At 39.1% G+C, this 11,266-nt stretch overlaps 1 protein-coding gene across 1 annotated transcript in view; it reads left to right on the top strand.

Moving 5' to 3' along the window:
• fancd2 (FA complementation group D2) overlaps window positions 1–11,147 on the top strand; it is a gene marked incomplete in the record, with an annotated part of 12,492 nt that extends 1,345 nt beyond the window's left edge. Inside the window, 37 exon segments of the mRNA XM_014009050.1 lie at window positions 419–497; window positions 617–741; window positions 824–911; window positions 999–1,103; window positions 1,225–1,325; window positions 1,420–1,531; window positions 2,109–2,144; window positions 2,615–2,761; window positions 2,857–2,991; window positions 3,068–3,199; window positions 3,284–3,391; window positions 3,471–3,580; window positions 3,662–3,716; window positions 3,898–4,017; window positions 4,112–4,185; window positions 4,819–4,962; window positions 5,051–5,151; window positions 5,247–5,362; window positions 5,431–5,539; window positions 5,610–5,708; window positions 5,785–5,879; window positions 5,952–6,107; window positions 6,192–6,308; window positions 6,525–6,653; window positions 7,469–7,587; window positions 7,688–7,798; window positions 8,068–8,198; window positions 8,281–8,380; window positions 8,754–8,876; window positions 9,189–9,282; window positions 9,377–9,448; window positions 9,640–9,678; window positions 9,756–9,830; window positions 9,993–10,067; window positions 10,221–10,367; window positions 10,444–10,545; window positions 10,813–11,147. Coding sequence (XP_013864504.1) covers window positions 419–497; window positions 617–741; window positions 824–911; window positions 999–1,103; window positions 1,225–1,325; window positions 1,420–1,531; window positions 2,109–2,144; window positions 2,615–2,761; window positions 2,857–2,991; window positions 3,068–3,199; window positions 3,284–3,391; window positions 3,471–3,580; window positions 3,662–3,716; window positions 3,898–4,017; window positions 4,112–4,185; window positions 4,819–4,962; window positions 5,051–5,151; window positions 5,247–5,362; window positions 5,431–5,539; window positions 5,610–5,708; window positions 5,785–5,879; window positions 5,952–6,107; window positions 6,192–6,308; window positions 6,525–6,653; window positions 7,469–7,587; window positions 7,688–7,798; window positions 8,068–8,198; window positions 8,281–8,380; window positions 8,754–8,876; window positions 9,189–9,282; window positions 9,377–9,448; window positions 9,640–9,678; window positions 9,756–9,830; window positions 9,993–10,067; window positions 10,221–10,367; window positions 10,444–10,545; window positions 10,813–10,884 — 3,853 coding nt within the window.
• Between the last annotated feature and the right edge of the window lie 119 nt (window positions 11,148–11,266).

Below are 11,266 nucleotides of genomic sequence, written 5' to 3'. Positions count from 1 at the left end.
CATTGGAAGCATAACTGCGGTTTATTTACAAGAATATTGCAGGGGCTACAGTAGCTCGGTGGTCGGTGCAGGTTCGAGCCTAGGTTGCATCAGTTTGTGCATTTGTTGTCAAACAGTTGCCAAATGTTTAATGTGTGTTTGCTTGTTGCGGTGACCCTTCACAAGAGAGCAGCTGAAAGAAAGAAAACCAATTATGAGAAAATCTCACAATTAAATGAATCCTCTCTGTCTCTGCAATAAGACATGGTGTTTATGCTGACAGATTATAATCATGTATGTTTTCTGCAGACTTTCATCATCAACACCTTGCTTGAGAAAGTGCCTGAGTTTATGCTTGAAAGGTCAGTATATTTTATATATAAATATATATTTTTTATTCTTATTTTCTCTTATCATTAATCTGCTTTGCATCTCATAGCACCGCTGATGGAGGACTCAGTATTCCACGTATGATTATTAATCAGCTCAAATGGYTAGACAGAGTGGTGGACACCAAGGTAATGTTTAGGTTATGATATTTTATTTGTCACACTCCTTAAGGTTATTTAMGGTTTTTGCAGATTTGATCTGCAGTCTTGTTTTATATATGTTTGTGTGTTTCTGCCTCCTCTTGCAGGAACTGTCAGAGAAGCTGATGGAGCTAGTCTCAGTAGCACCAGTCGAGGTGCAGCGTGACATCATTACCAGTTTACCGGAGATACTGGAAGACTCCCAGCACAATGATATCGCCCGACAGCTCAAGTATATACAATAAGACCTCCATTATTCTGTAATTACTGCCATCAGTCYRTGGGTTTCACGTTTTTCTCGCTTCCCTTTGTAGTTCGTTGCTCCAKGAGAACACCCAGCTGACAGTTCCTATCCTGGATGCCCTCTCTAGTCTTAACCTAACTTTGTCTTTGCTGTCAGAGGTGCCGTTTTATTCTATGAATTCACAAACACGTATATGAAAACACACGCAGGTCACTGTGCTGTGAGCAACTCGCTTGCTGTTTCAGGTCCGAGAAGCTGTCATGGCCACGCTCGCTGCCGTGCAACTAGAAGACCTTCCTGTGGTGGTCAAGTTCATCCTGCACTCTGTTTCTGCCTCTGATGCTTCTGARGTTCGATTTCTTCACACTTTACTTCTTTTTAAAGAGCAGACTATATATACATGGTAGCACTTCCTTTTTTAAAATTTATTTATTTTTTAATTTACTTTGGCACATGTTTGTCTGTGTGCAGGTGGTGTGTAGTCTCCGTAGAAAGCTAGAACTGGAGCAGTGTGTTCTTCCTCCTGTGCTACAGGCCTCTCAGAGTCGCATGAAGAGCAAAGGAGCAGCAACGTAAGAAACAGCTGCCTCCAGCTGTTTAAATATTTGTTTGGAGAAGGTCAGAAAGTTGCTGAGAAAATATAAAAAAATTTTTTTCTCTAAACAGATGTGCTTCCACGCCAGCAGCTGGAAGCAGTCAGGACAGCGTTGCATTGATACTCGACTGCATAAAGTCAGCGGTGCGCTTCCAGAAAACCATTTCTGAGGCTTGGCTTAAGGTTTGTTCTTAATGTGTTTATATCAAATAATTTATTAAATAAATTGAAAAGCAAGCAAAAATGATCTAAATGCCTTGAAGTTTTGACAAACAGTTTAAAATGTGCTTTTATAACCCACTAAGACAAAAAAAACATAACAGAAGAGAATCAGCAATACAAGTAAATTCTATCAAGGTATCTTGAAGTTTTGCCTCAAATAAAAAAAAATAAAATTTTTGAATTAAATGCATGGCAATGCAAATAATCTTAACAATTTGATGCTAGGTTTTTTTCAGATTTTCTCAAGAATCTTTGGAAAATTTTATCATTGTTGAATAAAAAATAACAAAGCAATTTGCTTTTTTATTTCTGTCTCCCTCTAGTTTTACCAAGTGTTACTTTTTTTTTAATGTGTTGCTGGTGTTAATTGAAAAAAATGTATGTATTTAAAAAACATTTTATTTATTGCCTTTAAAAAAATCTTTAAGATTTGCAGATTATTGTTATTTTTCACTTGTGCATTCTGATGAAAAGCAGGATTTTGTTTTTGTTTTCAGTGTGGTTGATCTATTTCATTTATTTATTAATTACTTCTCAGGCAATAGAATCTGTGGATGAAATAGAGGAACATAAGGTGAGTTTGCAGAAAGTTTCCTGACATTTTTGGCTCCATTTTGTTTTTGGAGATTTTGAATAATGTATGAAATGACTTAGTTTTGYAATGTTGAAATGGAAAATTACAAATGTAACTGATTATAAGTTGTTTGACTGCAGTGACCCTGAGCAGACTGTTAGAGCCAGAATGTCTACCATTGTTATTTAAACCTGTTTATCTATAAAGTTAGTGTCTGCCTGTTGTTAGTTTAATCTTGATCTGCTGCAGAGAGAACTTAAAAAAATATAAGAATTAGGCTACTACCCCTCAGGGTAAGAGGTTCAGACAGTTCAAACATTTTTATTTTAATGACTTCAAAATAAAATTCTCATTATGAAGTAAAAATAAAAAATAAACCTGTTTAAATAGGTATAAATAGCATTTTCCATAATACGAACACACCTGAAGTTTTAAAAGTTTTTTCATGCAAATAAACCTCTCCGTTTCAGGTTCTAGATCTGCTGGTTCTGTTTATCCTCCACTCCACCAACGCCAACCAGAGCCGACGGGGGGCAGAGAGAGTCCTGAAGCTCAAAGTGAGGACTGGACTCCTGCAGGAGGCTCTGCTGCAGAAAGCCTTCAGGGACTACTCTCAGGTGACTGTAAATATACAGTACGAGCGTCAGCAGAGCCGCTTGAACGCATTGAGCTGTTATTCCACTCACGTGTTGTATATTCTGTTACGCTGCAGGTGATGCGAGGCTACTTCCGTTCCATTCTGGCACTTGCTCAGAGTTTGCTGCGCTCTCCGGATCCCTGCGTGGTGCCTTTTGGTGGGCACATGTACCGACACGCGTTCTCCGTGTTTGACTCCTACTGCCAACAGGTGTGAATATTTATGTACATCAGTGTAAGCCTCAGTTTAAAAGCTCAGTCATTTCAAACTTGGCTGTGTTTCGTAGGAGGTTGTGGGGTCTCTGGTGACCCACGTGTGCAGTGGTGTGGGTGGGGAGGTGGATATGGCTCTGGATCTACTCTGCTCTCTGGTTGTGGAGAAACCCTCAGAAATGGCTCTATATGCTGTTTTTGTTAAGGTAACAAGCCTGATTTCACATTAAATGTAGCTGCTTGTGTGTGTTTTGGTTCAGTTTTCTAACCGGTCTGAACGGTTCTTTTAGGGGATCTTGGACTACATGGACAACCTCACACCCCAGCAGATTCGAAAACTCTTCCAGCTTCTGAGCAAACTGGCATTTGGGCAGCAGCAACAAGGGTCTCACATCCAGGTTCAGAGATGCTTAAATAAGTTGTAAAACAGTCGTCTGCGTCTTTTAGTTTTGTTTATTTTTGTCTGTCTCCCTGCAGGACGACATGCACATAGTGATCCGCAAGCAGCTGTCCAGCACTGTGCCCAAATACAAGCGGATAGGCATCATCGGTGCCGTGATGATTGTAGGCAGTATGGGAGCTTTAAGGTAACACATATTTTTTTTAGATTTGGACATAGAATATTTATTATTTTGGCTCATTTCATCTTCTCTACACTTCCATCCCAGGCCTAAAGGGAAGGACTCACAGAGTGGCTCCTTGTCTCACGACACTCTGAGACAGGTATTTATCAGACATTCCAATAATAAAATAATCTCTTAATATTGTTTTTGATGAGATTTGCCTGCTTAGATATATATATATATATTTTTTTTCAGTATTACTTTTCTACAGCTGCAATCCTTTGATACACACAGAGAGTTGACGATGTTTGATGCTGCTGCACATTTTTGCCTGTTTGCAGGTCACAGCTCTTTTGGAGCTGGTGAAGTCGAGCAGTGAAAGCTCCCCCGAGGCGGCAGCTCTGTACTACGACGAACTGGCCAACCTAATGTGGAGCTCTACACTGGACCCACAGGTGCAGGTGAGTCTTAGCAGCTTCACACCCTAAACAGCTCTCATTTACAGTCTTTGGCAAAGTGAAAGGATCCGATGACTAAGCACTTGTTGTCTTCCAGGAAATGATTGGGATGAGTGTTCTGGATGACTTCCAAGATGACTTTGTGGTGGACCTGGGGCCAGATATAACCGGGTTGGTGCTCAGAAAAACTAGTGGGTCAGAAGTGGCCTTTTCAGTTTGTAAATCAGAAACTATTCATTCATACTGTATAGGTAGAATGGGCAGCTTTGTTCCAATTAGTCTGATGGAAATTATTTAAAACAGAACTGCAGAAGTTTGTAAAGATGCACATACAGTATTTTCTCAATGTAAATCTCTGGCCTTGAGAATATTAGGTTGTTGAAGCTTTTACAACATAGATTAAAACACATTTACCGGTATGTGTTTGTTTAATTTTTTTGTGTGTGTGGGTGGGTGGTAATGCACCTAATAGAATAACTTTTGAATAATATTCCCTTTTCACTTGTATTCTGTTTTTTATCATTTTTCTGTTTTAATGATTTTATATTATTAGATATTTATGTCTTTGTTTTAACTGTTTTAAGGTTTTGTACAGTACTTTTTCCATCATAAGTTGTTTTTAAGTGTGCTCTACAAATTAAAAGGGATTTGAATTGGTTTGTATTTTTCTAAGATCCACAGCAAAAAGTTGTTCAAATTGTTTGCAAAATTCTTTCTGATTGAGCTGAGTCGGATGAGTCTCATCTAAATAAGAAGTTTTTAGTCCAGGTAAATAAAGCACGTAATTCCTCCTCTCTGTTTCAGTTCCTTTCCTTTTCCAGCCCATGTGATGTACAACCTGGATGAGGAGGAGAGTCAGGGGTCTATCGCCATCAACCTGCTGCCTCTGTTGGCCAAAGAGACCCAAAACAAAGTAGAGCAGCAAACTCTAAGCAAGAAACCACAGAAGTCAGTCACACAACTTTCAGACACTTTTCTTTGTACTCAATGACAGATATGAATGTTTAAATGTTTTGTATTTTTTTTCTTTTTACAGGCACGTGTCCTCTCTGTGTTTAGCTCCATTTTTCCGCCTCTTGAGGCTTTGTGAGGAGAAGCGGCACAATGGAGACCTTGAAGAAATTGATGCTCTTTTAGGTGACGTATAGGAGGAGAAAAATCCACAATCATGTCCTATATATGTCTTGTGTGGCCTGTAGATAAATGTATGCTTGTGTTTTGGGTTTTCACAGGATGCCCACTGATCCTGACAAACATGGAGGTTGTGGAGAAAGTGGAGAGCCTCTCGAAGGCTGAGAGGGAGTTCCTTTGTTCTCTRCTCTTTCACACCATCAACTGGTTCAGAGAGGTAACTACACATTGATGGAATCAGTTCAGGAAAGAAATACGCATTTAAATTTGTGTCTCTTCTCACAGGTTGTAAATGCCTTCTGCAGGCAAAAAGAAACGGAGATGAAGATGAAAGTGATGACTCGCCTGCAGAACATCACTTACCTGCAAACGATGTTGGAGAGGACTCTCGCAGGTGTGTTTTTGCTCTAGTTTCCATCTCAAACTTCATTTTTTTCCCCACCAAATTGATTTTCTACATTTAGGAACTCCTGGTTACATCCCACCTATTTCCAACTTTGATGGAGAGAGCACAGATGGGATCGCACTAAGTTTTACCGTCCCTGCTAATAAAGCCAAGAAAGGTAACTTCTAATATTTGTTGCTTTACTTTATGTGGTTTGTTTTTGTTCTTTAGTTCAGCTCGTATGTGTTGTTCAGATGGTGCAGGAAAGAAGAGGAAAGCTCCTGGGAAGAATTCCGTAGAAGGATGTTCCCTGTCTGAGGAGGCGACTGAAGCAGATGAAACTCAGCAGGTATATTATTTATTCTCACACGGTTCTGTTCAAATCATTTAAATAATAAGGTAAACTAAAAATCTTCTACAGGAGCAGCCAGAAAAGGAGAAGGAAAAAGAGGTCCGCCCCGGCGTCAGTTTGACCGCCTACAGACCGTTTTTCAGAGAGCTGGACTTGGAGGTGCTCGGCGTGCTGGAGTGTGGTCTGCTGTCGCGCTCGCTGCTGGACTCGGAGCAGCACACCAAGGTGGAACTGGAACTCGGTGATTTCCGATTAATTTTACCGTAACGCGTTCCTCGTACACATTAGTTTAATGTTTGAATGTTTAAGGTGCGAGAGGATGTGCTGCTGGGTCCCGGTGAGCTCGTCTTCCTGCTGGAGGACATGCTTCACAAACTGGAGTTCAGTCTTACAGCTGCCCCTGCCAGGAGAGCCCCTTTCCTCAAGGTACGGGAAACAAAAGCAAATATACTGTAAACACTAAATAATACAAATAAGAGGTATTTTTAAATTTGCAAGTTTTTTTAAAGAAAGAATTTGATTGCACCTAAATAAACTGTTCAATTAAAGCTGATAAAACTAATGCATTTATATCAGGCTGGTTGAGTTCACCTGCTAATAAGGCTCTAATATGTAACCAAACTATAAATGTTTCTGCTTCAGGCCAGGGCTGATAAAAGCATAGGTTTTTCCCACCTCCAGCAGAGGAGCTCCAAAGACGTCACCTCCTACTGTGTCCAGCTGTTGCCCACTCTCTGCACACACCTGGAGAACTGCCACAATCATTTCCAGGTACAAGGTTGCTGAATTAGAACAAAAGGGTTGTCATTATTTTAATGCCTGTAACCGTTTCATCACCAGGGTTCGCGCTGGGTCTTAAAAAGTCTAAAATTTGAAAATCAAAATTTTAGGCCTACAAAAGTCTTAAAAACGCCCAGATTTTCGTCCAAGGTCTTAAATTTAATTTTGTCATGTTTTAAATTTTTTTTTTACTTTCGATCATACCCGAGAAGCGTTGGCTGCAGCATTGGCTGCATAGAGTAAAGTGCTGTAATCAGAGGTTGACGCGATCTGTCTTCATGAAGTGCTAAGTTTGTTACCGGTCTTTGTGCACATTAAACTACAAGTCTTGTGATAACTGCAGGCAAAATATGGCACAGTTTACTTCCATGTTTTCGACCTCTTTTCCGCTACAACCTCCCGCATACGGTGGCGTAATCACCTGCCCAAAAAAACCAAAGAAGTTCAGTCATGTCCACTGCTTGTTGTTTAAACATGAGAAAGTGTGTTTAGACTTGGCTTGTTATCAGTGATTTTTGCACTCTGTTGGAAGTGATCCACAGCAGTCGATATGAAGGTCTCATATATATGACTGTTTCATTAAATTAATTTTGTGTTGTTGTATTAAAAATAAATACTCTTTAATAACTAAATTGATAGCAATAAAGGTTTTTATGTTTAAATTTCTGGGACCATTTGAATGTTTTTATTAATGCGTCATTTTGGTCTTAAATTTCATTCCGGATTGTCTTAAAAAATCTTTAAAAGGTCTTAAATTTAACTTACTGAAACCTGCATGAACCCTGAGGTACACATGTATATCACAGACGCTGCTGTCTGAGAACAACGGAGTTGTGGATGGGCCGGCTACAGACGTTCAGGAGCATCAGTTAATGTCTTCTGGTTACCAGCTGCTCCTGCAGGTCCTGAACACGACGTTTAGCTGGTGAGTGAAGTGGACCTGTGTGCTGTTAAAAGGAGAGAGTTTGAGTCTGTAGAAAAATCAGCCTGACGCTTGGTTGCATCTGTTTGTGTGCATCTGTAAGGTCTGGATTCAGTCAGCCGGGACACAGGAACTTATTAAAGAAGGCTTTGGGAGTTTTGGCTGGACGCCTTAAAGAAGGAGGTTCTGAGCTGACCTTGGAGCAGCTTGTGAAGTGAGTGATCATTTTCAGCTATTTATAAATGGTTCATCTTATGTGACTCAGAATGCTACAAATTAAAAGAATGAATATCATATAAAACACATTTTTAAATAGATCCACAGGAAATAAATTTATAAAACACATGCAACTTATTGAAATCAAAGAATAAAGAAACAAGAACAAGTTGAATGAACCTTTTGGATTCTCAGTTTAATTTAAGGTTCTCTGCTTTATTCCTGCCTCTGTGTGTTGACAAAAGTTGTTTTCATCTGTTTCCTCAGACACAGTTTTAAATACCTGCTGAACTTCCGCAGCACGATGCCAAACCTCAGCACAGCCCTGTCTCTCTCCCAGCTTCTGTCCACGGTGTCAGAGAAAGGAGGGAATCCAGCCGCCTACAGAGAGCAGACCGGTCAGACTGCTAACCTTAATCCAATCCTCTGATCAAAWATCCAGTAGAGTACGGTGATAATCAGGTGAATTTTCCTCTTCAGCTTCCCTCGCTCGTCATTTTCTAAACCAAGTCTGGGTGACGGCAAGCGGCGAGAAGGAGAAGGGGAACAAGTTCAACGAGGCTCTTCACGCTCTCCTCGGGTTGGTTCTTATGTCAGAAATAATGCTTAGTAGGCAAACAATGATTTACTTTACATAGAAATCCATTTTTGTCTTTTTATTTTATGTTTTCCTTTCTATCCAGGCTTTCCAAGATTATTTATGGTTTTACTGTTAAATCAATAAGTAAATGATCATTTGTTTAGCAGTTTAAACAAACTCTGAACACAATGACTTCAACAAAAGATGAAAAAATATGAACAGTTTTTGTATCTCATTACTTAACCAAACACCCAAATAAATCCTCAAAGTACGACTGCTAATAAAAATCACTTTATTATACAGAATTTAATTATGTCTGTGAGCAAGAATCTAACTTTTTTTTTTAGTAATGGGATCTTTTCTCTGTGTCTAGCATTTACCTGGAGCATGTTGACGATGTTCTGAAGGCATTGGAAGAAATAACTGGAAAAGGAATCCCTGAGCTGCTTGATGCATCCAAGGAGGATAACTCTGCCTCCTGGCCCACTCTCAATAGGTAGACCCTCGGCTTAAATTTTGCAAGTTTTCATCGACTAAAATCAATCTGCTTTGATGGTTCCAGCRGAGAGAACAGAGCCTTATACCTGTAATCTGTAGGGATGCAACAGTACGCCTACAGTTTGGTTTGAGAGTCAGTTTGGTATAGTACTGTATGGCACAACAAGGAAAAATAAACAAATGCCAGATGTTATTATTATATATTTTTAATAAAACTCAGAATTTGAGACAAAATCTCTTTATATCATATGACTCGATGCTACTTTAACCTTTTGCATCATCAGTCACTCACTTCCTCCCTTTTCCGTAGACAGACGTTCCTGGTGTTTTACAAAGTGATGATGGCAGAGTTGGAGAAAGCTGCCAGAAAGATTCCTGCTGGCCAAATGAGTGACGACTCTGAGGTCAGATGCTCGACGTTACTGTGTCCATTCTCCTGTTTGAAACATTTATCAGTGACTTAATGAGTGAGATTTCCCAACTTGTGTCAATTTTTAGGCTCAAAGTGAGAAACTGCTGACGTGGAACTTAGCTGTCAGAGACTTTCACATCCTGGTCAACCTAGTGAAGGTATGGTGGTAAAGTTGTAAATGTGTAACTACTTACTCTATTGACAGAGCTGTTTTGAGGATTTCTGTAACTTTTAAATTAGATGATAGTTTGCTGTGCTGACAGAAATCTAATTCTTCCAATCTGATAATTTAATTGTAATGATAAAAATGTTTCCATCAGTCTGCATTCGTTTTTTGATCTTATTCTAGGTGTTTGATTCCAGGCCAGTACTTAACGTGTGCTTAAAGGTGAGCGGGCCTAAGAGTCTACTTTCAGCTGTACTGTTTGTGACTGTTTTAACAAAGGAAAATATGATTGTTACTAGTATGGACGGCTTTTTCTGGAGTCTTTCCTGAAGTTGGGGATGCCGCTATTAGACTACAGTTTCAAAAGGCACAAGGTAAATAAGAGTCTACAGCAAAGGTCCATGTTATGTTCAACATGTTTTGTTTGTAGAATGTATAGAAAAAAATGTTTGAAAAGCCAGTCTCAAGTACAAAAGTATCCCAAAACAGCAGTGCCTATATTAGATTTATCCTATGACTTAAATTGTGTTTTTAAGGAGGACGTCCAGAGTTTGCTGAAGACCTTCCAGCTCAGCACTCGGCAGCTACACCACATGTGTGGTCATTCCAAGGTAGTGACTGATTTACAACTTTGTTTTTTTTTGTGCCCTTTAGCCATATGTACTTATTGTGAAGCAAAAAAGCATTTGCATTGACTCGGAAAAGCAATCTAAGACAAAGTCTACATGTACAGATAACCTTGTAATAATGAGTTGGTTTCTTAGATTCACCAGGATACCAGCTTGACCAACCATGTGCCAGCTTTGAAGAAGAGCCTGGAGCTGTTTTTATACAGAGTGAAGGCCATGCTGACGCTCAACAACTGCCAGGAGGCCTTTTGGATGGGAAACCTGAAGAATCGGAACCTGAAGGTAACAGAGTTAGTTTTTTTTTCTTATCTATCTGCCCATTTAAAAATAATAATAATAAAAAAGTGCTGTCTTGCAGGGTGAGGAGATTCTTTCTCAGAGGTCACAAGGAAGTGATGATGATGAAGAAGAGGAGGAGGATCAAGGGTTGCCGCCACAACAGGAAGAGTCAGAGGATGAGGTACTATTTTAAGGAACAGGCTTATCTAAACATGACTGTGTGAATGTGGCTGTGTTAGCAGCTGAGAGTGTAGACGTCAGTTTTTTTTTTCAGACAATATCTATGCAGTTTTTTTGTTTGTTTATTTTTAAACCAATGATTCAGCTCAGTAATCAGGAAAACAGCTTGATATGAAGTAAATCCCAGAAACATGAGTTCAGTCACTTCAAGCTGGTGTAGAACTCAGAAAACAGAATTTTAATCAAATGTTTTTWTGGTTTTCTGCAGGACCAGGAGAGTGACCCTAAGGGAATTCCCAAAAATAAACTAAAAGATGTGGATCAAGACGACTCTGACTAATCCTAAAATACTTGTTGATTTCTACATATTACTGACGTTTGCTTTGGATGAAAAGCTCATTTTAAGGTTAACCATTTAAGTTCTTGTGATGTTTAAGAGGAAGTAATGGCACTTTCTAAACTGATAAAATAGTTCTTGACCTGAAAGGAAATATATTTTATTGTAGTTTCTGTTCCTTTTTTTGAATGTGGCAAAAACATTTTAAGTACATGAATGCAACAAACATGCAGTGTGCCTAATAATTGTCAATGGATGCTTGTTAAGAAAAAAACATTTTATGTTTATTAAGACTGTAAAAAAGTGAGTCTTTTTACATAAATAATCCTTACAAACTGTGTAAAAGAAGTTTAACACAGTAATTGATTTTACTAAGTGATTAGAT

This window comes from Austrofundulus limnaeus, unplaced genomic scaffold, assembly GCF_001266775.1.
Source record: "Austrofundulus limnaeus strain Quisiro unplaced genomic scaffold, Austrofundulus_limnaeus-1.0 Scaffold55, whole genome shotgun sequence".
NCBI lineage: Eukaryota > Metazoa > Chordata > Actinopteri > Cyprinodontiformes > Rivulidae > Austrofundulus > Austrofundulus limnaeus.
Note: the sequence above shows the minus strand (reverse complement) of the source record. Positions and strands in the feature narration are given on the sequence as shown.